The 25,439-nt window shown below is 51.3% G+C and overlaps 3 protein-coding genes and 2 pseudogenes across 6 annotated transcripts in view; all 5 read right to left on the bottom strand.

Moving 5' to 3' along the window:
- Nucleotides 1-4,631, bottom strand: part of LOC137476195 (proto-oncogene Mas-like) — a 35,672-nt gene extending 31,041 nt beyond the window's left edge. Inside the window, exon 1 of one of the 3 annotated variants that reach the window (XM_068194318.1) lies at nt 3,824-4,631. The gene's annotated coding sequence lies outside the window, so the exon portion shown is untranslated. The remainder of the gene's footprint in view (nt 1-3,823) is intronic. The other 2 variants (XM_068194319.1, XM_068194317.1) reach the window with 2 other exon arrangements.
- Nucleotides 1,004-1,663, bottom strand: LOC137476597 (proto-oncogene Mas-like; annotated as a pseudogene).
- Nucleotides 4,632-7,860: 3,229 nt separating the features above from the next.
- Nucleotides 7,861-15,725, bottom strand: LOC137476198 (mas-related G-protein coupled receptor member A1-like). Its single transcript, XM_068194323.1, is given in 4 exon segments — nt 7,861-8,335; nt 8,654-9,961; nt 9,964-10,501; nt 15,013-15,725. Coding segments are annotated over 2 exon segments (900 nt in total). The 5' UTR covers nt 10,046-10,501; nt 15,013-15,725; the 3' UTR covers nt 7,861-8,335; nt 8,654-9,143.
- LOC137476194 (mas-related G-protein coupled receptor member D-like) lies at nt 12,155-24,735 on the bottom strand. Of its 2 annotated transcripts, XM_068194316.1 has the most exons (3): nt 23,193-24,735; nt 18,747-18,863; nt 12,155-14,023 (listed from the first exon to the last, which is right to left on the bottom strand). In XM_068194316.1, exons 2-3 carry the CDS (start codon nt 18,750-18,752, stop codon nt 13,103-13,105), a joined length of 927 nt encoding a protein of 308 aa, XP_068050417.1. In that variant the 5' UTR covers nt 18,753-18,863; nt 23,193-24,735; the 3' UTR covers nt 12,155-13,102. The 2 variants fall into 2 exon arrangements, with proteins under 2 accessions (XP_068050417.1, XP_068050416.1); XM_068194315.1 differs by lacking the exon at nt 12,155-14,023 and having other exon boundaries at nt 16,700-18,863; nt 23,193-24,023.
- On the bottom strand, nt 18,873-21,433 carry LOC137476201 (proto-oncogene Mas-like; annotated as a pseudogene).
- Nucleotides 24,736-25,439: the final 704 nt, after the last annotated feature.

Genomic DNA, 25,439 nt, shown 5'->3' with positions numbered 1-25,439 from the left:
CTGGCAGCAGGAGCCAGAGGAAGCTGGGAAGCGCTGGCAGAGGGGGCGAAGGCAGCTCAGGGTTCACGGTGCTGTTTATTGATATCAGACCTCAGTGGGATGCAGGAACCAGGTGCCAGGGGGAAATTTGGGATCACAGCCATGTGGGGAAGTGTCTGGGTCGAGTTGGCAAGACCCCAATAGTGTGAAAGCCCTTTTTCCCTAGCCCGGCAGCCAAAGAAGAAGTCTGGTAGGCGTGAAGCTGAGTTTTCAAGGTTGTTTATTCTTTCTTATCTAAAATATTTTCTTTCTGACCTGCCAAGGTCCAGCTAGTACAGAAGCCATGGCAGTTTGCCCCGAGCCCTGGGCGCCTCCCACATGATATACTCAAAATTCCGTGTACCATGTTTACAGTTCCCGTACCAATACCCAAAATCTATGTTGGACAGTGTGTCCCTATCCTAGACCAAGAGAAAAGTGTCACTATCACACCGAGACATGGAGGACAAGAAGGAAGAAAAGGCTAGGGCACGCCCAGATTCCTCCATATTGTATCCCTGAATTACATTCTAAAAATCCCCAAAAGTCTACTTTTTCACCCTGTGCCAATTCCCTTATTACACTACTTGAGCCCTTTTGGCATGTAATTCCTCATACAAGGTCGGCAGCCTCTCCCATGGGCTAAAATCGAAGCCACAGGTGTTTTTGACTTGCTCCCAAGGTCCCTGAGCCCCCTGCCAGGGTCTCAAGACATCCAGAGCAGCCAAAATGATGTTCTGGACTCCGACAGGGAAGGATCCGTTTGGGGTACAGTGCTCTAGGACCCGTGAGGGACAAGCAAAGCCATGCTCCAATGTGCTTCCCTCAGAGCATTTCTCACACATGGCCCATGGCAATACCCCTGCTGCCTTCGCCTGTAGGAATACAGAGCAGGAGAGTGATATCATGGATATTTAGTAATCTGGTGGCTCAAGGAAACCCTCAGCCACTGCCCCATGGTCCTGCACTGGGGCATTTGAAGGGTTCAACAGGCTTAGTCCCCTGTGTCCCTGTTGGCATCATTACTGTGTGCAGTGCTTCCTTCTGGCTCCTCAGAGACCTTGTGGAGGCACTCCCTGAAGGACTCCCTGCAGCAGCGCCTCCAGCACTTTGTTACTGAGAAGTAGATGAAGGGGTTGATGCTGCTGTGCATGCAGCGAACAGGAGAACAACCTGGGGGGACACAGTGGTGTAGCCGATCTGCTGCAGGAAATTCCAGAGACTGAGGGGGAGAGTGAGGAGCACAGAGAGAAAGACAATGATGTTGAGCCTCTTGGATTGCTGCTGCTGGGAGCTACCCTTGAGATGAATGAAGAGGATTGTGCAGGAAATGACCACGGATGGGGCAAAGATGAGGAGGTTGAGGATGTGGAGGGAGATGAGAGCCCCCAGCAGCCCCCTTGTGTTCCTGTGACTTGCACAGGGAAGTCACCGCAGAAATGGCAGCGATGGCAGTGATGGAAAGGGCCCAGAGCATGGCACTCACCAGCACCCATGGCAGGTGCTGGGGAAGGTGGCAGAAGAGCCCACGTGGGCAGAGGATGGACCTGCACCTCTCAATGCTGATGGCCATCAGCCAGTACAGCCCTAGGCTTTAGAACGTCAGGAAGAGGAGGGAAAGGAAGCTTATGTCTGCTGGGGACATGATGGTGTTATAAACAAGTTTATAAGTAAAGCTTATGTCTGCTGGGGCCCATAATGGCAGAGCAGGCCAAATCCACCAGCAGGAAGAGCAGAGTGGAGGGGACCATGAAGATGTGGAAGAGGAAGTTGGTAATGGCCAGGTCAAGGATGCAGGCAGTGATGGATTTGATGGTGTCCCTCTGGATGTGGAACCTGAGGACCCAGAGGACAGCCCCATTCCCAGCCAGCCCACAGAGGCAGATGAGCAGTGTCACACTGTGTATGGCCACACTGGGGACATCTGTCTCACACAGACTGTCGTCTCCCTCAGTGAGTGAGATGGCAGGGGGGGACATGGTGCTCATCCCCATGGATGGATGCTGGGCAGGCGGTGGGATGTGGCCCTGGCTGTGGTCAGAGTGGATGTGGAGTCAGTGCTTGGAGAATCCAGGGATGGACCACACAGCTCCTCAGCAGCTCCCTGCAGTGGGAAGGATTCCGTGAGGAGGAGTGAGGTGTGCAGGGGAGAAAGGCAGTGGAAATGGTGGGCTGGGAGAGGGAGGTGGGAGGGTTGGATGGTTTACCAGGAGGCTGATAAATAACATAGAGAATAAACATTTTCAGTTCTTTTGAAGTTGTTCAAAAGTAAAGTAACCAAAATTTAAAATGATGTGTTATAGATGGATTATGAGATGATTTGCTCTTGCAGGTAAGGGATGAATACTGTGTGAATATTAAAAGAAGCTTTACTGATGGATAATTATGTTATTGTAGTCTGTTATTTAGCTGTCCCCTGTTCTCCCCATAGTCCTTTTCCCCCTCTCTGTACTGTTGCCATCAGAGATCTTGAGTCATCCAGGACAGGTAGAAAGAAGGCCTGACAAAAGCTTGTTGCTGGGGTGGGGGTGGAGGGGGGGTGCAGCATGACAACACATGACCTGTTGCAGGGACATTCTTTTTTCTTTCAGGATTTTTCATAAAAGAGCACAGAAGAAAGAAAGAGAAAACAATTTCAATTTCTGCTCCTTGTTTATCACATGTGGAATGTGTTTAGAGAATTGTTTACCTGGGGTGATTGCTTAATTGGATTCTAGTAAGGATTGTTTGAGGCTGATGGCCAGTCAGATCCACCTGTGTCTAGACTCTCACAAGAGGGTCATGAGTTGTGAGTGAGTTAGATATGGTAGTTAGAACAACTAGGTTTGTAGTTTAGTATCTCCTTTAAATAGTATATTAATGTATTATAGTATAGTTATAGTAAAGAAATCATTCAGCCTTCTGAACTTCATTTCTTCCCCCGGGTTTGCCTACATTTACAATACTGACCCTCCAATCGAGCTGCAGGAAAGCAGGCTCCACCAATAAACAGCAAAGAGCTGACTGACAGACTTTGGGAGGGGCCAGCTTTAGCTGATGCAACCCCCCGGGGTATCAGAGGTGAAGAACCCATCCTGAAGTCGAGCCAGGCACGTGGTAGGAAGCCACGAGGGAAGCTCCCAACCTGTTCCACCTTATTTAGACCTTTTGCTGTATTTTTAGTTAAGGTTTAGGAAAACTTTAAAAATTTTAAACAGTGGGTGGTTGTTTCTCACAGGATGTAAAGGTTGGCACACAGGATGACAAATGTGGCAGGAAACAGTGCAGAAACAGATGAGGAGACCTGGTTTAGGGGCAAGGTCTGAAACAAGAAGCAATAGTGCATGGCCAGAGGAAAAGTTCAAGGCAAGGTCACTTTACTATGGCAGCAATCAGTGAATATGACCACCAGAGAGACCCCTCTTAATACACTTCCAGGATCCTGAAAGGACTTCCAGGAGGTGGTGGATGCATGGAGATGAGTTCTAGGAAAATGGTGTTTAAGTATTAGATAAGAAAAACTTTTCAATGCCTACATGGGGATATAATGCATTAATATCCTGTTGTGAAGTCTCACCACACACACAATACAAAAAGTGATCCTTCTGTGTCCTGTGCAGGTAAAGAATTCCTGCTTCCTCATGCTTTGCATTCTGTTAGAAAGTTTGTTCTAGCCCATTTCAGTCTTAGGATACAGCCGGAATGCAGAGGAGAAGAGAGAGGACCTGGGGAGGGCACAGCAGTCACTGGGAGAGGGTGGCAGGAACAGAGCAGCTGCTTTGGGAGAGGAAGGTGGGGTAGAGAGGAAGGAAAACATTCCACTGACCTGTTCCCTGTGGGGCAGCAGCAGGCAAAGGGGTCTGTGCAGATCAGCGGCGCTTCCTGGTACCTCTTGGTCCTTTGGGATCCATGTCCTAAAGTGGCCCTTCCCAGGTCAGTGACATGAAGGAGAAAGTGCCCCGATCACCAGGCGCTCCCCATTCCCGTCCTGCTGGCTCTCTCTGTTCCCTGTCCCGGTGTTGTTTCGCAAGGCTTGGCGGGAGAATCGGAAATTTAATCTTTGGCTTTGTCAGAATGTCACTTCCTCTCAATTATTTGTCTTGACTTTTTTTTCTGCCAGACAGGAAGTAGCTCGACTTGCAGATTTCTTTGAGTGGCTCCTCATTTCCTCCTGATTAGAAACACTCTTCCCAATGGGACATTCTCCAAATGCTTTCCCTCTCTCAGCAGGTTTCTACCATTCCTTATTTCCCTACCCTGTGGGGTCATTGTCCCTCCAGCAGCAGAGAGCTGCTGGTGGTGCTGGTGGCACTGGAATGCTGGCAGTGCTGCTAGTGCTCACAGCACTGGTGAAGCATCGGATTGCTTCTCAGAAACAACTCCCATTCTGGGAAGAGGTCTGGGATCATTGCCAAAACATTCCCTGGCCCCAAGAAAGCCATCTGAGCTGAGAATTCCCATTTCTGTCATTCCAATGCAGGCTGACACAGCCCAAGGCAAGGACAGCACTCAGTTGCTTGCAGCCAGGTTATCAGCACTTAGAGCCCACCCTAATTACTGCCAATCTCCTTGATGATGCAATGAAAGCTATTAGGGACCAGGTTTTGGGGTGCTGTGATCCTCTTTCCAAACCTCCATTTGAGCTCCTCCTTCTTCTCCTCAGACATGGGAACATGTGTTCCCAAACAAACATTTGTGTTTGTTTTAACCTGACCTCACCCCTCTGGACAACCTGTGCCAGGGCCTCACCACCCTCACAGGGAAGGATTTCTTCCCAGTATCCAATCTGAACCCATCCTCTGTCAGTGGGAAGCTGTTCCCCCTTGTCCTGTCACTCCATGCCCTTGTCCAAAGTCCCTCTCCAACTCTCCTGGAGCCCCGTTAGCTCCTGGATCATGAAGTGTTTGCCCTTGAAAGGATTGGGCTGGTGAGGGGATGTGAGATTCCATAGCTGGGGAAAGAAACACGGTGTCAGTGGGGAAGAGAGGTGACAGTTCTGGTCCCAGGGCCACCACACGTGCCAGTTTCCAGCAGGAGCATCCCAGATCCCTGAGGCAGATGTCGGCCTGGGTAGGAATCATCTCACCTCAGCTTTCTAGGGATTCCTTGGAATTCACTGTAGGCTGCTGTCTGACTGCCAGAGGAATGTAGTGGGTTAGGGTTAGGATTAGTGTAGAGGATGACTCAGATTAAACCTGCAAGTTTCTAAGGATTAAAGCCAAGAGAGCAGCATTGATTTGCCTCTTCTCAGCAGAAATTACATCGCTGAAATCCTAAAGCATCCCTCTTTGTGTGCATGTGCTCCAGCTCACGCACAGAATTGATTATTGCGTGAATCCTCTTGGAAACTGCGTGGTGAAGGTCCAGTGCCACTGAAATTGCAGCATGCAAGTGGCAAATTTAGGTTTGAACCAGAAATCAAAGTTTCACAGGACATTTGTATTGCAGTGTCCTAAGGATCCACCCCAGAAAAGAGAGGAGACAAGTTCAGACTTTTAAAAAGACAAGGTCTTGGGATTGGGGCTCCTTTAAAAACGGAAGAGGAAGCTGACATGGAGGCAAACTTCTTTTCCCTTATGTCTCCTTGCTGAGGCTCTCTCCTGTTCCTTTCCTGGACAGAGTCAAGGGCAGATGGGAAGCAGAGCCCTGATCCTGTCCCAGGCTCTGAACTAGTTCCCTGTTTGTGAGAGCCCTGGAGAACACGAGCCAGCACGGAGAACAGGGGGCTGTGGCAGGAGCTGGGACAGAGCCCGTGCCGGACGCTGCTCGGGCTCACCCCGTGGGCTTCGCTCCCCTTTCCCAAGTGACCATTCCAGGGAAGCTCCTGAAGATCCCGACCCAGGGACAGCAGCTGGTGTGTGTGAGGAGATGTGAGTGCACTGCGGTGAAGTTCTCCAGGCTGTGAGAGGAAACGAGGTCAGACTCTTCTCTTTCAGCTTAATCAGTGCCCCCTCATTGGGTGGAACCTGGTTATTAACTCTGGGGGGAGAATTGAGGTCTGTAGGGTATTAAAAGCAGTAACTTCTGTGGGAAAAGGGAGGGAATATTCAAATGAGCATCCTCCTAAAGCAATCCTCCAGCAGCTCAGTGACATCAACTGACACCTGAAAGTGCAGGTCAGATCCATCCCAAAGCCATTTGCTCTGTGATATCTCCATGGGCAATCCTCTCCTTCTCCAATTGTTTTCCTCCTCCACCTCTGTCCTGCCCACAGGCAGGAAGGAGGTATCTCCCTGGCTTTTGTGCCAGGCATGCCAGACCAGGCTCCCACATCCTACTTGCCTTCTGTCTTTTCCCACACCTCTCCCTGTGCTGCTCCACATGGAAGCTGTGGGCGGGAAAAGATGGGAAAAGCCATGTTTGGGGGAGATCAGCATTGCTATGGTGTCTCTTTGTGTCAGCCCTCCAGTAGTGTGAGAGCAAGGAGAAGCAGCAGAGGTGTCACAATGAGCACATTGTCCCCTGCCACAAAGGGAACCAGCCCTGCCTGCTGGAGCCAGACTGGTGGGAAGGCATCCAAAGGAAGCTGGAATGAGGAGAACCACGACAACTGGACTGAGTGTGACAACAGGCACTGGAGCAAAGTGCCTGTCACGCTGCTGTGGCTGTGCCTGTGTGGAATGGTGGGAACAGGGCTGTGCTCTGGCTCCTTGGCCCACAGCAGTGCCCACCCTCTGATTTACTTCCTGGCTGGGAGCTGTGCAAAGGAACTCACCCCCTCTGTTGGTGTTGCCTTCCAGAGGGCTTTTGAGGATGTGCCAGAGCCAGGGAATGGGGACAACACAGTGGAGTCATCATCAAGTGGAATTATCATGAAGGAGAGTCAGCATAAAATAGAATCAAAAACTATCCAGAGTTGGAAAAGACCCACAAGGATCATGGAGTTGAGCTCCTGGCCATGCACAGGACATCCCAACAATCCCAGCCTGTGCCTGAGAGCATTGTGCAAATGCTCCTTGAGCTCTGTCAGGCTGGTGCTGTGTGCAGCAGGGGAGCTCCTGCCTGGGGTGGACGCTGAATGACGCGAGGAATCCACAGGGAATGGTTTGCGTTGGAAGAAACCATAGAAATCATCTCATTCCATCTCTCCCTCTGCAATGTACAGGGACACCCAGGAAACCCTTTGCTTTGAAATCTTTCATTTTTTGAAAGGAAGCTCAGGTAGGGAGAGGCCTGGGTGACACTGGAGGCAAGGAAGGTGCTGGGAATTAGATAAAGTGCATTGGAGGATCATGATCCCCCTGCACTTGCCTTGGGAGAGACCCCTGCCTGTCTGAGATGTTCTTCCCTGAACAAGAGGGTGCACCGTGGAAAGTTTCTGCTTTGCAATAGAAAGGAAAAAGGGAGGCAGGGAGAGAAAAAGCCTCTCAGATGTCAAAGTCTCTCTCTTCTGCTAATTATTAACAACTCTGTTAATAAATGCTCCTTAGGTGTTTGACCTCACGTGTGTCTCCAAAGCCTGACTCAGTACCCATGGCTTTCACTCTCACTTCCCTTTCCAGAAGCATTGGCATATTGTTTTTCCCTGGATTTAAGGCAGTGGGAAAAGGAGGGACAAGTTCCCCTTGAGCAAGAGATGTGGCTGCTGCCCAGGCCTCTCCCAGGAGAAATGAGGAGATCCTGGCACTGCCAACATCGTCCCCGTCATTGCAGGCACGTGCCTTAGGAAGGGCTCTGGTATGAGACAGGTACTGCCCTCCTCACAGACAAGGCAGAGGCTTTAGAATAGGATAAAATAAGGAATTGAGCCATTTTGGACACTGTTTCCAGTGACAGGCTCTGCAGTGAAGCCTGGATGTTGTTTATCCAACAACTTCTTTGGTCAGTTTTGCCACTCTGGAATCAAAAAAAGACATAAATGCAAACTTAATTTAGGGCCAATTACAGAATGCCAAAGATCTGTACAGCCTGGACTGTGGCTGAAGCTGCTATACAGGGTCGCTGTTCAGCTCCTCCTGAGGACGGCCCGATTCAGGATGGAGGTGGTCAAGGCCTTCCTTGGACCTTGATGCTGTGGAAGCAGAGGATGGCCCCATTCTGCAGAAGAGCAGCATAATCCCCTGATTTCTGTACAATTAAATGGTCCAAGCATCTGGTGATGGGAATTTCCATGTTTCAAGCTCTTTTTGGTCGCAGGCACAAGGGTTCAATACAATACCCATTTGATCCTGCCATTTACCCAGAAGGTTTTAATTCTGGAATTAAAGAATGTGAGAAATTCCCACTGAAAGGATAAGGGAATGTTGCTGTCCCTCCCCAGCTCTGCAGCCCTACCTGGTGTCCCTTCCCATCAGCTGGGAATGCAGGGCTGGCTCTGCCAGACAGAAGGGGATGGATGCTTCATGTGATCCTGTGGATATTCTCAGTTCAGTCAGAGAGAAAAAGAGAAGATTTTCTAACCAGGCGAAGAGCCTGAGAGACACTTTGAAAGGAATGTAAATAATCCTCTAATCTATCTTGTTGTTCACATTGTTTATAGGTATGTTCTGCCACTGTGCGTCATTCACTGCACACCAGTGGTGTGAGATGTTTTTACTCTAGGACCAATGAAATTAGTCTGCACAATGTTCTCTATAAATAGAGTGGTGCATTTGAAATAAATCCGTTCATTCTCTAGCCTTTGACTTGGAGTCTTCTCATTACTGTCCTGCTCTACAGTGACATGATCCCAACCCCTCTCCTGCCAAAGAGAGGCACAAGGCCCATAGGGATTTGGGAAATCACTGCCATCCTGTGCTGGGTTTGTCCCAGGGATTAACATGTCACATTCTTTGCAGGCAAGAGATCACTGAAAACACCATGAAACTCACCTGTTGAGCCAAAGGAGATGGAGTCCATTCCCTGGGGCCGAGGCCATGAGGGTCATTCCATGGGGAATAGAGCTGGGGAACAGCACTGAGCCCAGCTGCACTGTCTGGAGCCATGTGGATCCAGGAGGGAGGAGGAAAGCCATGCTCCAATGTGCTCCCTGCAGCGCATCCCTCACACACGGCCCTTGGCAATGCTCCTGCTCCCTTCTCCTGCAGGAATATACCACCACCACGGGGAGGGTGATCCTGTGGATATTGATTAATCAGGAGGCTCAAGGAAACCTTCAGCCACTCTCCTGGGGTCCTCCAGCAGAGCAGAAGAAGGGATCAACATGCTCAGAGCGCTGTGTCCCTGGGGACATCATTTCTGCGGGCAGGTTTTTTTTTCTGGTATTCAAAGACCCTTTGGAGGGAGAGCAGGAGGGACCCCATGGAGCAGGGCATCCAGCACCTTCCCATCAAGAAATAGATGAAGGGTTTGATGCTGCTGTGGATGCAGGTGAGCAGAGAAACCACCTGGGATGGCACAATAGTGTAACTGAACTGTTGCAGGAAATTCCAGACGATGAGGAGGAGAGTGAGGAGCACAGTGAGGATGATAACGATGTTGCGCCTCTTGGGTTGCTGCTGCTGGAAGCCGCACTTGGCATTATTGAGGAGCATCGTGCTGGAAACGAACATGGCTGCAGCCAGGAGGAGCAGGATGACGGTGTGCATGGAGATGACAGCTGCCTGGCAATGCTCCTGCTGGTGTGACGGGCACAGGAATGTCACTGCAGGAATGACAGCATAGACAGCAAAGAAGGCCCAGTATTGGATGCTTTCCACCACCCAAAACAGGCGCCGAGGAAGGTTGCAGTGGCAGCAGAGCTTGCAGAAGTCACACATATCCAGCACAGTGCTGCTGATCATCAACCTGAACAGTCCCCAGTAGAAGGAGATCACTGAGAGCTGGAAAAGGAAACTCATGTACATCAAGGGCATGAAAAGAGAGCAGGACATGTCCTCCATCAGGAAGAGGAGGGCGGAGGGGACCCCAAAGAGGAGGAAGAGGAAGTCAGTGACAGCCAGGTTAAAGATGCCATAGTTAAGGATTTTGAGGTTGAGGAGGCAGAGGACAGCCCCGTTCCCAGCCAGCCCACAGAGGCAGATGTGCCCACACTGGTGACATCTGTCTCACACAGATCCTCTCCTACAGAGGGTGACGGGGGAGGTGGGGATGCGGTGCTCACCTCCATGGATGGATGCTGGGCAGGCGGTGGGATGTGACCCTGGCTGTGGTCAGAGTGGATGTGGAGTCAGTGCTTGGAGAATCCAGGGATGGATCACGCAGCTCCTCGGCAGCACCCTGCAGTGGGAAGAATTCAGTGAGGAGGAGTGAGATGTGCAGGGGAGGAGGGCAGTGGAAATGGTGGGGTGGGAGAGGGAGGTGGGAGGATTGGGCTGTTCTGCAGGAGATGCAGAAGTGAAGTGCAGCACGGAGGATGGATGACCTGGGGAGGACACTGCAGTCTCCTAGAGAGGGTGGCAGGAACAGAGCAGCTGCTTTTGGAGAGGAAGGTGGGGTAGGGAGGAAGGAAAACATTCCACTGACCTGTTCCCTGTGGGGCAGCAGCAGGCAAAGGGGTCTGTGCAGATCAGCGGCGCTTCCTGGTACCTCTTGCTTCTTTGGGATCCATGTCCTAAAGTGGCTCCTGCCAGGTCAGTGATATGGAGGGGAAAGTGCCCAGATCACCAGGAGCTCCTCACTCCCATTCCTCTGCCTTCTATCCATGCCCTGTCCTGATATTGTTCCCAAAGGCTCACGGCACACATAGGGGAGTGGGTGAGTGGAAAATTGTAACTTTGCCTGCTTCAGAAATTCAGTTCCTCAGAGTTATTTATCTTGGTGAGTTTTGTTTTTGGTGGGTTTTTTTTTTTTTTTTTTTTTTTTTTTTTTTTTTTTTTTTTTCTCTACAGCGGAAGTGGCTTTTGTCAAAAGCTCTAAATGAAGTTTTTTTGATTGGCTCCTCTTTCTCTCCTGATGAGAAACCCTCCTTCCCTGCAGAATGTCCCATTCTCCAACTGCCTTCCTTGTCCTGACAAGTTTCTACCATTCCTTGTTTCTCTTCCCTGGGTGATCACTGTCCCTACAGCAGCAGAGGGATGCTGGTGGTGCTGGTGGCACTGGAATGCTGCCAGTGCTGGATGTGCAGGTGAGGCAGCTGGGTGCTTCTCAGAAACAACTCCTGTTCCGGGACGGGCTCTGAGATCATAGCTAAAACATGCTCTGGGCTGAGGAAGCACAGCTGAGCTGCTTCCACCAGCTATCTCTATCCCATCCTCATCCCTGCTCTCCATCCCCATTCCCATTCCTATCCCTGCTCTCCATCCTCACCCCATCCTTTCACATCCCTCAGATTTCCCAGATGGAGCCGCTCCCCCACTCCAATCACGGTCTGTCAGGCTCTGCTCACCTCCAGTGTGGAGATTTGGGATTGCTCGCATCCAGAACCCATTCAACCTGCTCCGACCCTCTCCTAACCCCTCCGAAACTGCCTGCAACACCCCTGACCATCCCTGGGGCCCGATCAGCCCGGAACAGCCCCGATCGTCCCCCACTCCACCAGGGACCCCTGGAAGTGCCTCTGCTCCTCTGGCCATAGGGTTCTTGGAACAAGGAGAAAGGAGGAAAGCCCAGCTCCCCAGGGCTCAGCAGGAGAACACAGGATGTTAAACGTGGCTGGAACTAGTGCAGAAACAGATAAGAAGGCCTGCAGTGGATTTGGGGCAAGTTCTGTAACAAGAAGCAAGAGCACATGGCCAAAGGAAATGTTCAAAGCAGGGTCACATTTAATATCACAGCACTCAGTGAATGTGACCACCAGAGACCCCTCTGAATGAACCTCCAGGACCAGGAAAGGACATGGAGAAGGAGGTGAATTCATGGAAATGAGTCCTAGGAATGTGATGTTTACGTAATTGATAACAAAGACACTTTAATGAATCAGTGTGGTTATGATGGATAAAACCCCTCTTGTAAAGACTCAACATAAACAGAAATATGGAGAGTCACTTCTGTGTGTCCTGTGGAGGTAAAGAATTCCTGATTCCTAATGCTTCCCATTGGGTTGGAAAGTTTGTTCTGGCTGCTTTCGGTATCACTCCCAATTCCCATCCCATCCCCTCCCATCCTATCCCATGCCTGCTCCCTGCCTTGAAGTGCTGTCCATCAGGCTCTGCTACCCATCCAGTCGGGACAATTGGGATCAGCAGCATCCAGACCCTTCCCGAACTCCTCCAGACCCTACCAGAACCCTCTAACCCTTCCAGACACCTCTGTCAAATTCCAGACCTGCCCCAGGGCCGCCTTTTCCCCTACGACAACCCCACTCCGGCCCTGCTCCACCTGGGGCCATGAGCAGTGTCTCTGCTTCTCCCAGCCATTCCTGCTTTTGTACCTCGAAATAAACAATTTAGCAAGGAAATAACATGAACTGCATTTGGCTGCAATGGTATCTCATGCCTTAACCTTGCTTCCAGGCCTGACCCACTCAGATGTCTCAGGCACCACAACACCTGAGAGAGCAGCATTTCCCCCACGTTTGCCAGAGCAGATGCACACGTGTGTGCACACAGAGAGGAAGAGTCAGTGCAAGGTCCCTGTGAGAAATTCCCCTGGGAGGCAGTGAAATGCTCCCTGCGGATCCGTTTGCATCTCCTCACTGTGCCAAGGCTTGGGCCTCCAGCACTGGGGGATCGGCCCAGGAGCCGTCGGCGTTCGGGGGTCACCCGAGGGCAGCAGACGGGAGAGATCCCAGCTTGGAGAGGCCCCACTGCCAGGGAGCTTCTGGTCAGCGCTGCTGGGCCCAGGAGAGCTCCAAGGGTCTCCTTTTGGACCGCTGCTTACAGGGCCCCAAGGGATGGGCTTCAGCCACAGCAATGTTTCACCCTGGCCACACTTTGGGCTGGCAACTTTCTGTGAAAGTGTGAGAGCAGGGATGGTGTGGCATTCAGGGAAGTCACATAATTCCCAAGGCTGTTGACAAAAGCCCAGGAGGTCGTTGGCCAGCAGCAGTTGCTGGGAGCAGAGGGTGTTTCTGATCAGCGCCAGAGGAGCTGAGCCCAGGGGCTGCTCCTCAAGGCTGAGGCCTCCCAAGCACGTATCAGAGCCCAGTGCGGCCTGGAAAGGGGGTGGGGGATGCACCAGCACAGGGAGGGTGACACATTAGATGTTTATTTATCAGGTCACTCAAGGAATCCCTCAGCCACTGTCGCAGGGTGTCTCAGCAGTGCAGCAGGAGGAATCAACAGGCTCAGACCCCGGTGTCCATGGCAGGATCCTCTCTGTGGTCAGTGTTTTCTTCTGGCTCCTCAAAGACCTTTCTGAGGGAGAGCCTGAGGGTCCCCACAGAGCATGGCCTCCAGCACCTCCCCACCAAGAAGTAGATGAAGGGTTTGATGGTGCTGTGGATGCAGGTGAGCAGGAAAACAACCTGGGAGGGCACAAAGATGTAACTGAGGTGCTGCAGTAAATTCCAGAGGCTGTGGGGCAGAGTGAAGAGCACAATGATGCAGATAACAATGTCCAGCATCTTGGGTTGCTGCTGATGGGAGCCAGGCTTGAAATGAATGAAGAGGATTGTGCTGGAAATGACCATGAAGGCGGCACTGAGATTTAAGGTGTATATGGAGATGAGAGACACCCAGCAGTACTCAGATAGATGGAACATACACACACAAATCATTGTGGCAATGACTGTGATGCCAGTGATGGGGAATGCCCAGAGCAGGGCATGCATCACCTTCAACAGGCACTGGGGACGGTGGCAGCAGTGCCAGAGCGGGCGGTGGATGGACCTGCACCTCGTGATGCTGATGAATGTCAGCGTGTACAGCCACATGCTGTATGACAGCGGTGACATATGGAAAAGCAACCCCACGTACTGCAAAGGCAGGATTATAGAACAGGACACATCCTCCAGCAGGAAGAGCAGAGTGGAGGGGAGCAGAAAGAGGAGGAAGAGGAAGTCCAAAAAAGTCAGGACAAGGATGGAACGGGTTCTGCTGCTGGATGAACAGCGGGAGCCAAGGACCCAGAGGACAGCCCCATTCCCAGCCAGCCCACAGAGGCAGATGGGCAGTGATGCACTGTGTATGGCCACGCTGGTGACATCTGTCTCACAGAGATCGTTTCCTTCAGTGGGTGAAGCGGGAGGTGGGGACACAGTGGTCACCTCCATGGATGGATGCTGGGCAGGCAGTGGAATGTGTCCCTGGCTGTGGCTAGAGTGGATGGGGAGTCACTGCTTGGAGAATCCCGGGATGGACCATGTTGCTCCTCAGCAGCTCCCTGCAGTGGGAAGGATTCAGTGGGAAGGTATGAGATGTTCAGGGCATGAAGGCAGAAGAAATCGTGGGGTGGGAGAGGAAGGTGGGAGGGTTGGCTTGTTTGGCAGGGGATTCTTGGGGTCTGTGAGTCGAGGTGACCCCAAGATTGTAAAAGTCCTTGTTCTCTTAGCCCGAGCAGCCAAAGAAGGAGTCAGAATGCATAGGATCAGCTTCTCAAGGTGGTTTATTTTTCTTTATCTATAACATTCTTTCTCTGACCTGCTGAGCTCTGTCTAGTAGGTCAGCCATGGCATTCTGCGTGCTGCCTCGGGTGGCAGTTACATTTTATACTCAAAACTGCGTGTACTCTGTTTACAATAACGTGCCAATATCTATAATTTATGTTAGACAGTGTGTCTCTACCTTAAAGCAATAGAAAAGTGTCACTATCACACCAAGACATGGAGGACAAGAAGAAGGAGAAGAAGGTCAGGACATGCCCAAATCCCTCCATCTTGTCCCCTGAACCCCATTCTAAAAAACCCCAAAATTCCACTTTTTCACCCTGTGTTAATTCAACTACTACACTACTCAAACCCTTGTGGCTTTTAATTCTTCATACAAAGTTGGCAGCTTTTTCCATGGGCTAAAATCGAAGCCAAGGGTGTTTTTGACTTCGTGCCATGGTCTCTGAGCCTCCTGCCAGCGTCTCGAGACAGCCAGGGCAGCCAGAGGGATGTCCTGGATTCTGACTGGGTATGCAGAAGCAAAGCACAGGGCAGAGGAGGAGAAAACTGGGGAGAGCACTGCGGTTACAGGGAGAGGGTGGCAGGAACAGAGCAGCTGCTGGAGGAGAGGAAGGTGGGCTAGGGAGGAAGGAAAACATTCCACTGACCTGTTCCCTGTGGGGCAGCAGCAGGCAAAGGGGTCTGTGCAGATCAGCGGCGCTTCCTGGTACCTCTTGCTCCTTTGGGATCCATGTCCTAAAGTGGGCCTTCCTAGGTCACTGACATGAAGGAGAAAGTGCCCAGACCACCAGGAGCTCCCCACTCCTGCCCACCTGGCTCCTCTCTGTGCCCTGTCCTAGCATTGCTCCCCAGGGCTCGGTGGAGACATGGGGGGAGTCGGAAATTGCATCTTTGTCTACATCAGAACTTCACTTCCTCCGAATTCTTTATCTTGGTGGTTATTTTTGCTACACAGGAAGAGGCTTTTGTGAAAAGCTCAAAATAAATATTTGGAAATGGCTCCTCAGTTCCTCCTGATGAGAAACATTCCTGCCCTGCAGAATGTCCCATTCTCCAACTGCCTTCCGACTCCTGACAGGTGTATACCATTCCTCATTTCTCTTCTCTGAGGGGTCATTGTCCCTGCAGCAGCAGGGGGATGCTGGTGGCACTGGAATGCTGGCAGTGCTGACAGTGCTGGTGAGTCAGCTGGGTGCTTCTCAGAAGCAAGTCTGATTCCAGAAACATCTCTGGGATCAGAAACTCCCCTTGGCCCAAGGAAGCACAGCTGAGCTGCTCCCTATCCTATCCTATCCTACCCTATCCTATCCTATCCTATCCTATCCTATCCTATCCTATCCTATCCTATCCTATCCTATCCTATCCCCATCTCTGCACCCCATTCCCACCTTCCTCTCCATCCTCCTCCCCATCCTATCACATCCTACAGCTTTCCCAGACAGCAGCCACTCCCCCACTCTGAGCGTGGCCTGTCAGGCTCTGCTCTCCTCTGGCTTTGCTGGGATCCAGACCCCCTCCAACCCGCTCCGACCTTCTCCTGACCCCTCCAGCCTGCTCTGACAGCCCAGAACCCACCCAGGGCTGCTTTTTTTCCCCTGACAGCCCCACTTCTCCCCCACTCCACCCAGGACCCCCAGCAGTGTCCCTGCTCCTCCTGGCCATAGTGTTCTAGGATCCAGGAGGGAGGAGGAAAGCCCAGCTCCAATGTGCTCCTCAGGAGAACACAGGACGAAAACGTGGTTGGAGCCAGTGCAGAAACAGATAAGGAGGCCTGCAGAGGTTTGGGGCAAATTCTTTTACAAGAAGGAAAAGCACATGGCCAAAGGAAAAGTTCAAGGCAAGGTCACCTTTAATATCACAGCACTCAGTGAACACGAACACCAGAGACACCTCTGAATGATCCATGAGAACCAGGAAAGGACTTCGAGACTGAGGTGAATTCATGGAAATGGGTCGTATGAAAGTGGTATTTATGTATTAGATAAGAAAGACACTTTAATGACTCAGTGTGGTTATGATGGATAAAACACCTGTTGTAAAGTCTCACCATAAACAAAAAAAGGAGAGATCCTTCTGTGTGTCCTGAGGAGGTAAAGAATTCCTAATGCTTTGCAATCTGTTTGAAAATTTATTCTGACTGATTCTGGCATCACTCCCACTACCCATCTCCAACCTTCTCCCCATCCCATCCCATCCCATCCCCTCCCATCCCATCCCATCCCATCCCATCCCATCCCATCCCATCCCATCCCATCCCATCCCCTCCCATCCCATCCCCTCCCATCCCATCCCATGGCCACTCCCTGCCTTGAAGTGCTTCCTATTGGGCTCTCCTGCCCTCGAGTCGGGACATTTGGGATCAGCTGCATCCAGACTCTTCCTGAACTCCTCCAGATCCTACCAGAACCCTCTAACCCTTCCAGACACCTCTGTCAAATTCCAGACCTGCCCCAGGGCCGCCTTTTCCCCTACGACAGCCCCACTCCGGCCCTGCTCCACCTGGGGCCATGAGCAGTGTCTCTGCTTCTCCCAGCCATTCCTGCTTTTGTACCTCGAAATAAACAATTTAGCAAGGAAATAACATGAACTGCATTTGGCTGCAATGGTATCTCATGGCTTAACCTTGCTTCCAGGCCTGACCCACTCAGATGTCTCAGGCACCACAACACCTGAGAGAGCAGCATTTCCCCCACGTTTGCCAGAGCAGATGCACACGTGTGTGCACACAGAGAGGAAGAGTCAGTGCAAGGTCCCTGTGAGAAATTCCCCTGGGAGGCAGTGAAATGCTCCCTGCGGATCCGTTTGCATCTCCTCACTGTGCCAAGGCTTGGGCCTCAAGCACTGGGGGATCGGCCCAGGAGCCGTCGGCGTTCGGGGATCACCCAAGGGCAGCAGACGGGAGAGATCCCAGCTCGGAGAGGCCCCACTGCCAGGGAGCTTCTGGTCAGCGCTGCTGGGCCCAGGAGAGCTCCAAGGGTCTCCTTTTGGACCGCTGCTTACAGGGCCCCAAGGGATGGGCTTCAGCCACAGCAATGTTTCACCCTGGCCACACTTTGGGCCGGCAACTTTCTGTGAAAGTGTGAGAGCAGGGATGGTGTGGCATTCAGGGAAGTCACATAATTCCCAAGGCTGTTGACAAAAGCCCAGGAGGTCGTTGGCCAGCAGCAGTTGCTGGGAGCAGAGGGTGTTTCTGATCAGCGCCAGAGGAGCTGAGCCCAGGAGCTGCTCCTCAAGGCTGAGGCCTCCCAAGCACATATCAGAGCCCAGTGCAGCCTGGAAAGGGGGTGGGGGATGCACCAGCACAGGGAGGGTGATCCTGTGGGGATTTATTGATTAGGTCACTCAAGGAATCCCTCAGCCACTGTCGCAGGGTCTCTCAGCAGTGCAGCAGGAGGAATCAACAGGCTCAGAGCACTGTGTCCATGCCAGGATCATTTCTGCGGGCAGTGTTTTCTTCTGGCTCCTCAAACACCCTTTGGAGTGCCTTGCCTAGGGACTCCACAGAGGAGTGCTTCCTGCAACTCTCCATGGAGCAGTGTCTCCAGCAGCTCCCCATGGAGCAGTCTCTTTTCCAGCTCCCCACCAAGAAGCAGATGAAGGGTTTGATGGTGCTGGTGATGCAGGTGAGCAGGAAAACCACCTGGGAGGGCACAACCGTGTAACTGAGCTGCTGCAGTAAATTCCAGAGACTGAGGGGCAGGCTGAAGAGTGCAATGAGGACAATAACAATGTTGAGCCTCTTGCGTTGCTGCTGCTGGGAGCCAGGCTTGAAATGAATGAAGAGGATTGTGCTGGAAATGACCATGGGTACAGCAACTAGGAAGAGGTTGAGGGCGTACATGGAGGTGTGAGCCACCCGGCATTGCTCCTGCTCGTGTGACTGGCACAGGGAAGTCACCGTGGGATTGACAGCAGTGACAACAAAGAACAGGGCCCAGAACAGGGCACTCATCACCACCCACAACAGGTGCTCAGAAAGTTGCCCAGTGCAGAAAAACAGGCAGAGGATGGACCTGCACCTCTCAATGCTGATGAACATCAGCTGGTAGAGCCCCATGGTGTAGGTGAACAGTGAGAGCTGGGAAAGCAAACTCAGATACACTGGGGACATTATAGCATAGCAGGAGACTTCCTCCAGCAGGAAGAGCAGGGCAGAGGGGACCATGAAGATGAGGAAGAGGAAGTCGATGCTGGACTGGTTGAATGCCACAAAGTCAGTGATGGCATTAATTTGGAGGAGCCGGAGGAAAGCCCCATTCCCTACCAGCCCACAGAAGCCGACGAGCAGAGTCCCAATGTGTGTGGTCACGCTGGAAACACTGATCTCACACTGACCAGGTCCGTCGGTCGGTGAGGTGAAAAGAGGAGACACGGTGCTCACCTCCATGGATGGATGCTGCGCAGGTAGTGGGATGTGGCCCCTGGCTGTGGTCAGAGTGGATGGGGCGTCAGTGCTTGGAGAATCCAGGAATGGACCATGCGACTCCTCAGCAGCTCCCTGCAGTGGGAAGGATTCATTGGGGAGAAGTGAGATGTGCAGGGGAGGAGGGCGATCGAAATGTTGGGGTGGGAGAGGAGGTGGGAGGGTTGGGCTGGTTTGCATGAGATTGATAAATAAGAGAGAATAAACATTTTAACCTCCCCTGAAGTTTGTCAAAGATAAGTGGCCCCTTAAGTGGCAAAAATATAACAGGCTGTAAAAATGTGGACTCAGGGTGATAATTGTGGCTGGAGCCAGTAAAGGAACAGATAAGGAGGCACACAGTATTTTTGGGGCAAGTTCTGTAACAAGAAGCAAGAGCATATGGCCAAAGAAAAAGTTCAAGGCAGGGTCACCTTTAATATCACAGCACTCAGTGAATCTGAACACCAGAGCCCCCTTGTGAAGGATACTCCAAGAGCATCAAAGGACTCCCAGTAGGATGTGGATGCATGGAAATGAGTTCCAGGAAAATGGTGCTTATATACAAGATAACAAAAACATTTTAATGTCTATGAATGGTTACAGGAGATAAAAACGATGTTGTAAAGTCTCACAACACACAGAAATAAAGAGAGATCCTTCTGTGTGTCCTGTTGCCTAATACTTCCCTTGGTAACAGCATTAGTTGGTGTTAGGAACTGTATTCCAGCTGATTTTGGTATCACTGCTCCTCTCCATCCCATCCCATCCCATCCCATCCCATCCCATCCCATCCCATCCCATCCCATCCCATCCCATCCCATCCCATCCCATCCCATCCCATCCCATCCCGCTGCTTTCCCAGTTGGAGGCCATTCCCTGGCTGCAAGTGTGGCCTGTGGGGCTCTGCTGCCATCCAGTGGGAGATTTGGGATTGGTGGCACCCAGACCCCTCCTGCCCCCTCCAGCCCCTGCCTGCCTGATGCCTTGGGGTGGCTTCCTAGAAGAGAGGCTAGACAAGGTGAAGAGAATGAAAGTGGGTATTTATCAAAAGCCTTCAAAAGGTGCCCCTTGGGCAGTCAAAGCCTCTGAGAGGGGCTACACCCAAAATGGACCATGGTCACGAGGTTTTCAGACCGATCTAAGTCTGGTCCATTTACAAATCAGGGGGGAATCCCCCAGTTACAGCTTCAGGTAATGAAGTCATTTACCCCCAGTTTGCTCCCCACCCAAGTCACTTTTGCCTACACTTTCTGGGGCCTGAGGCAGGAGAGTGTGCTTGAATTTCAGGCCTAGAGGGATTGTTTTGTCTGACCAAAATGGGAAGACAGTTAACTAACACTTTCCATGGTGTTTAGAGTTATGCACTAATGCAGTACAGGATTTGAAAAATATAAAGGCTAAAATCCTAAGGCATCCAGCCCCCCTCTGACATCCTCTAGAAATTCCCCCCATGCTGCCTTCCCCTCCAGACATCCCCGCTGCTCTCCTGCCCCACACGGGATCCCCAGCAGTGTTTCCACTCCTCCTGGCAATTCCATGCTTCTCCACCCCAATAAACACCAGTGGAGCCATCCCTCTACTGCCTCTTGTTTCTCTCCAAAGGAAGTTGGGGGGCTGGACACCAGGGATGAAGCTCGGGAGGGGTGTCTGCAAGAGAAACACTGACCCAAAGCCTCACGGGGCGGCCTGGGGTGGCATCATTACTGTGTGCAGTGCTTCCTTCTGGCTCCTCAGAGACCTTGTGGAGGCACTCCCTGAAGGATTCCCTGCAGCAGTGCCTCCAGCACTGTGTTACTGAGAAGTAGATGAAGGGGTTGATGCCGCTGTGCATGCAGCGAACAGGAGAACAACCTGGGGGGACACAGTGGTGTAGCCGATCTGCTGCAGGAAATTCCAGAGACTGAGGGGGAGAGTGAGGAGCACAGAGAGAAAGACAATGATGTTGAGCCTCTTGAATTGCTGCTGCTGGGAGCTACCCTTGAGATGAATGAAGAGGATTGTGCAGGAAATGACCACGGATGGGGCAAAGATGAGGAGGTTGAGGATGTGGAGGGAGATGAGAGCCCCCAGCAGCCCCCTTGTGTTCCTGTGACTTGCACAGGGAAGTCACCGCAGAAATGGCAGCGATGGCAGTGATGGAAAGGGCCCAGAGCATGGCACTCACCAGCACCCATGGCAGGTGCTGGGGAAGGTGGCAGAAGAGCCCACGTGGGCAGAGGATGGACCTGCACCTCTCAATGCTGATGGCCATCAGCCGGTACAGCCCTAGGCTTTAGAACGTCAGGAAGAGGAGGGAAAGGAAGCTTATGTCTGCTGGGGACATGATGGCAGAGCAGGCCAAATCCACCAGCAGGAAGAGCAGAGTGGAGGGGACCATGAAGATGAGGAACTTGATTTTGGCCAGGTCAAGGATGTAGGCAGTGATGTGTTTCATGGTGTCCCTCTGGATGTGGAACCTGAGGACCCAGAGGACAGCCCCATTCCCAGCCAGCCCACAGAGGCAGATGAGCAGTGTCACACTGTGTATGGCCACACTGGGGACATCTGTCTCACACAGACTGTCTCCCTCAGTGAGTGAGATGGCAGGGGGGGACATGGTGCTCATCCCCATGGATGGATGCTGGGCAGGCAGTGGGATGTGGCCCTGGCTGTGGTCAGAGTGGATGTGGAGTCAGTGCTTGGAGAATCCAGGGATGGACCACACAGCTCCTCAGCAGCTCCCTGCAGTGGGAAGGATTCCGTGAGGAGGAGTGAGGTGTGCAGGGGAGAAAGGCAGTGGAAATGGTGGGGTGGGAGAGGGAGGTGGGAGGGTTGGATGGTTTACCAGGAGGCTGATAAATAACATAGAGAATAAACATTTTCAGTTCTTTTGAAGTTGTTCAAAAGTAAAGTAACCAAAATTTAAAATGATGTGTTATAGATGGATTATGAGATGATTTGCTCTTGCAGGTAAGGGATGAATACTGTGTGAATATTAAAAGAAGCTTTACTGATGGATAATTATGTTATTGTAGTCTGTTATTTAGCTGTCCCCTGTTCTCCCCATAGTCCTTTTCCCCCTCTCTGTACTGTTGCCATCAGAGATCTTGTGTCATCCAGGACAGGTAGAAAGAAGGCCTGACAAAAGCTTGTTGCTGGGGTGGGGGTGGAGGGGGGGTGCAGCATGACAACACATGACCTGTTGCAGGGACATTCTTTTTTCTTTCAGGATTTTTCATAAAAGAGCACAGAAGAAAGAAAGAGAAAACAATTTCAATTTCTGCTCCTTGTTTATCACATGTGGAATGTGTTTAGAGAATTGTTTACCTGGGGTGATTGCTTAATTGGATTCTAGTAAGGATTGTTTGAGGCTGATGGCCAATCAGATCCACCTGTGTCTAGACTCTCACAAGAGGGTGACGAGTTGTGAGTGAGTTAGATATGGTGGTTAGAACAACTAGGTTTGTAGTTTAGTATCTCCTTTAAATAGTATATTAATGTATTATAGTATAGTTATAGTAAAGAAATCATTCAGCCTTCTGAACTTCATTTCTTCCCCCGGGTTTGCCTACATTTACAATACTGACCCTCCAATCGAGCTGCAGGAAAGCAGGCTCCACCAATAAACAGCAAAGAGCTGACTGACAGACTTTGGGAGGGGCCAGCTTTAGCTGATGCAACCCCCCGGGGTATCAGAGGTGAAGAACCCATCCTGAAGTCGAGCCAGGCACGTGGTAGGAAGCCACGAGGGAAGCTCCCAACCTGTTCCACCTTATTTAGACCTTTTGCTGTATTTTTAGTTAAGGTTTAGGAAAACTTTAAAAATTTTAAACAGTGGGTGGTTGTTTCTCACAGGATGTAAAGGCTGGCACACAGGATGACAAATGTGGCAGGAAACAGTGCAGAAACAGATGAGGAGACCTGGTTTAGGGGCAAGGTCTGAAACAAGAAGCAATAGTGCATGGCCAGAGGAAAAGTTCAAGGCAAGGTCACTTTACTATGGCAGCAATCAGTGAATATGACCACCAGAGAGACCCCTCTTAATACACTTCCAGGATCCTGAAAGGACTTCCAGGAGGTGGTGGATGCATGGAGATGAGTTCTAGGAAAATGGTGTTTAAGTATTAGATAAGAAAAACTTTTCAATGCCTACATGTGGATATAATGCATTAATATCCTGTTGTGAAGTCTCACCACACACACAATACAAAAAGTGATCCTTCTGTGTCCTGTGCAGGTAAAGAATTCCTGCTTCCTCATGCTTTGCATTCTGTTAGAAAGTTTGTTCTAGCCCATTTCAGTATTGGGATACAGCCGGAATGCAGAGGAGAAGAGAGAGGACCTGGGGAGGGCACAGCAGTCACTGGGAGAGGGTGGCAGGAACAGAGCAGCTGCTGGAGGAGAGGAAGGTGGGGTAGAGAGGAAGGAAAACATTCCACTGACCTGTTCCCTGTGGGGCAGCAGCAGGCAAAGGGGTCTGTGCAGATCAGCAGCACTTCCTGGAACCTCTTGGTCCTTTCCAATCCATATCCTAAAATGGCTCCTCCCAGGTCAGTGACATGGAGGCGAAAGTGCCCCGATCACCAGGCGCTCCCCATTCCCGTCCTGCTGGCTCTCTCTGTTCCCTGTCCCGGTGTTGTTTCGCAAGGCTTGGCGGGAGAATCGGAAATTTAATCTTTGGCTTTGTCAGAATGTCACTTCCTCTCAATTATTTGTCTTGACTTTTTTTTCTGCCAGACAGGAAGTAGCTCGACTTGCAGATTTCTTTGAGTGGCTCCTCATTTCCTCCTGATTAGAAACACTCTTCCCAATGGGACATTCTCCAAATGCTTTCCCTCTCTCAGCAGGTTTCTACCATTCCTTATTTCCCTACCCTGTGGGGTCATTGTCCCTCCAGCAGCAGAGAGCTGCTGGTGGTGCTGGTGGCACTGGAATGCTGGCAGTGCTGCTAGTGCTCACAGCACTGGTGAAGCATCGGATTGCTTCTCAGAAACAACTCCCATTCTGGGAAGAGGTCTGGGATCATTGCCAAAACATTCCCTGGCCCCAAGAAAGCCATCTGAGCTGAGAATTCCCATTTCTGTCATTCCAATGCAGGCTGACACAGCCCAAGGCAAGGACAGCACTCAGTTGCTTGCAGCCAGGTTATCAGCACTTAGAGCCCACCCTAATTACTGCCAATCTCCTTGATGATGCAATGAAAGCTATTAGGGACCAGGTTTTGGGGTGCTGTGATCCTCTTTCCAAACCTCCATTTGAGCTCCTCCTCCTTCTCCTCAGACATGGGAACATGTGTTCCCAAACAAACATTTGTGTTTGTTTTAACCTGACCTCACCCCTCTGGACAACCTGTGCCAGGGCCTCACCACCCTCACAGGGAAGGATTTCTTCCCAGTATCCAATCTGAACCCATCCTCTGTCAGTGGGAAGCTGTTCCCCCTTGTCCTGTCACTCCATGCCCTTGTCCAAAGTCCCTCTCCAACTCTCCTGGAGCCCCGTTAGCTCCTGGATCATGAAGTGTTTGCCCTTGAAAGGATTGGGCTGGTGAGGGGATGTGAGATTCCATAGCTGGGGAAAGAAACACGGTGTCAGTGGGGAAGAGAGGTGACAGTTCTGGTCCCAGGGCCACCACACGTGCCAGTTTCCAGCAGGAGCATCCCAGATCCCTGAGGCAGATGTCGGCCTGGGTAGGAATCATCTCACCTCAGCTTTCTAGGGATTCCTTGGAATTCACTGTAGGCTGCTGTCTGACTGCCAGAGGAATGTAGTGGGTTAGGGTTAGGATTAGTGTAGAGGATGACTCAGATTAAACCTGCAAGTTTCTAAGGATTAAAGCCAAGAGAGCAGCATTGATTTGCCTCTTCTCAGCAGAAATTACATTGCTGAAATCCTAAAGCATCCCTCTTTGTGTGCCTGTGCTCCAGCTCACGCACAGAATTGATTATTGCGTGAATCCTCTTGAAAACTGCGTGGTGAAGGTCCAGTGCCACTGAAATTGCAGCATGCAAGTGGCAAATTTAGATTTGAACCAGAAATCAAAGTTTCACAGGACATTTGTATTGCAGTGTCCTAAGGATCCACCCCAGAAAAGAGAGGAGACAAGTTCAGACTTTTAAAAAGACAAGGTCTTGGGATTGGGGCTCCTTTAAAAACGGAAGAGGAAGCTGACATGGAGGCAAACTTCTTTTCCCTTATGTCTCCTTGCTGAGGCTCTCTCCTGTTCCTTTCCTGGACAGAGTCAAGGGCAGATGGGAAGCAGAGCCCTGATCCTATCCCAGGCTCTGAACTAGTTCCCTGTTTGTGAGAGCCCTGGAGAACACGAGCCAGCACGGAGAACAGGGGGCTGTGGCAGGAGCTGGGACAGAGCCCGTGCCGGACGCTGCTCGGGCTCACCCCGTGGGCTTCGCTCCCCTTTCCCAAGTGACCATTCCAGGGAAGCTCCTGAAGATCCCGACCCAGGGACAGCAGCTGGTGTGTGTGAGGAGATGTGAGTGCACTGCGGTGAAGTTCTCCAGGCTGTGAGAGGAAACGAGGTCAGACTCTTCTCTTTCAGCTTAATCAGTGCCCCCTCATTGGGTGGAACCTGGTTATTAACTCTGGGGGGAGAATTGAGGTCTGTAGGGTATTAAAAGCAGTAACTTCTGTGGGAAAAGGGAGGGAATATTCAAATGAGCATCCTCCTAAAGCAAT

The sequence above is a fragment of the Anomalospiza imberbis genome, chromosome 6 (genome assembly GCF_031753505.1).
Source record: "Anomalospiza imberbis isolate Cuckoo-Finch-1a 21T00152 chromosome 6, ASM3175350v1, whole genome shotgun sequence".
NCBI classification, from domain to species: domain Eukaryota; kingdom Metazoa; phylum Chordata; class Aves; order Passeriformes; family Viduidae; genus Anomalospiza; species Anomalospiza imberbis.
This window is presented reverse-complemented; position numbering and strand designations above follow the sequence as displayed.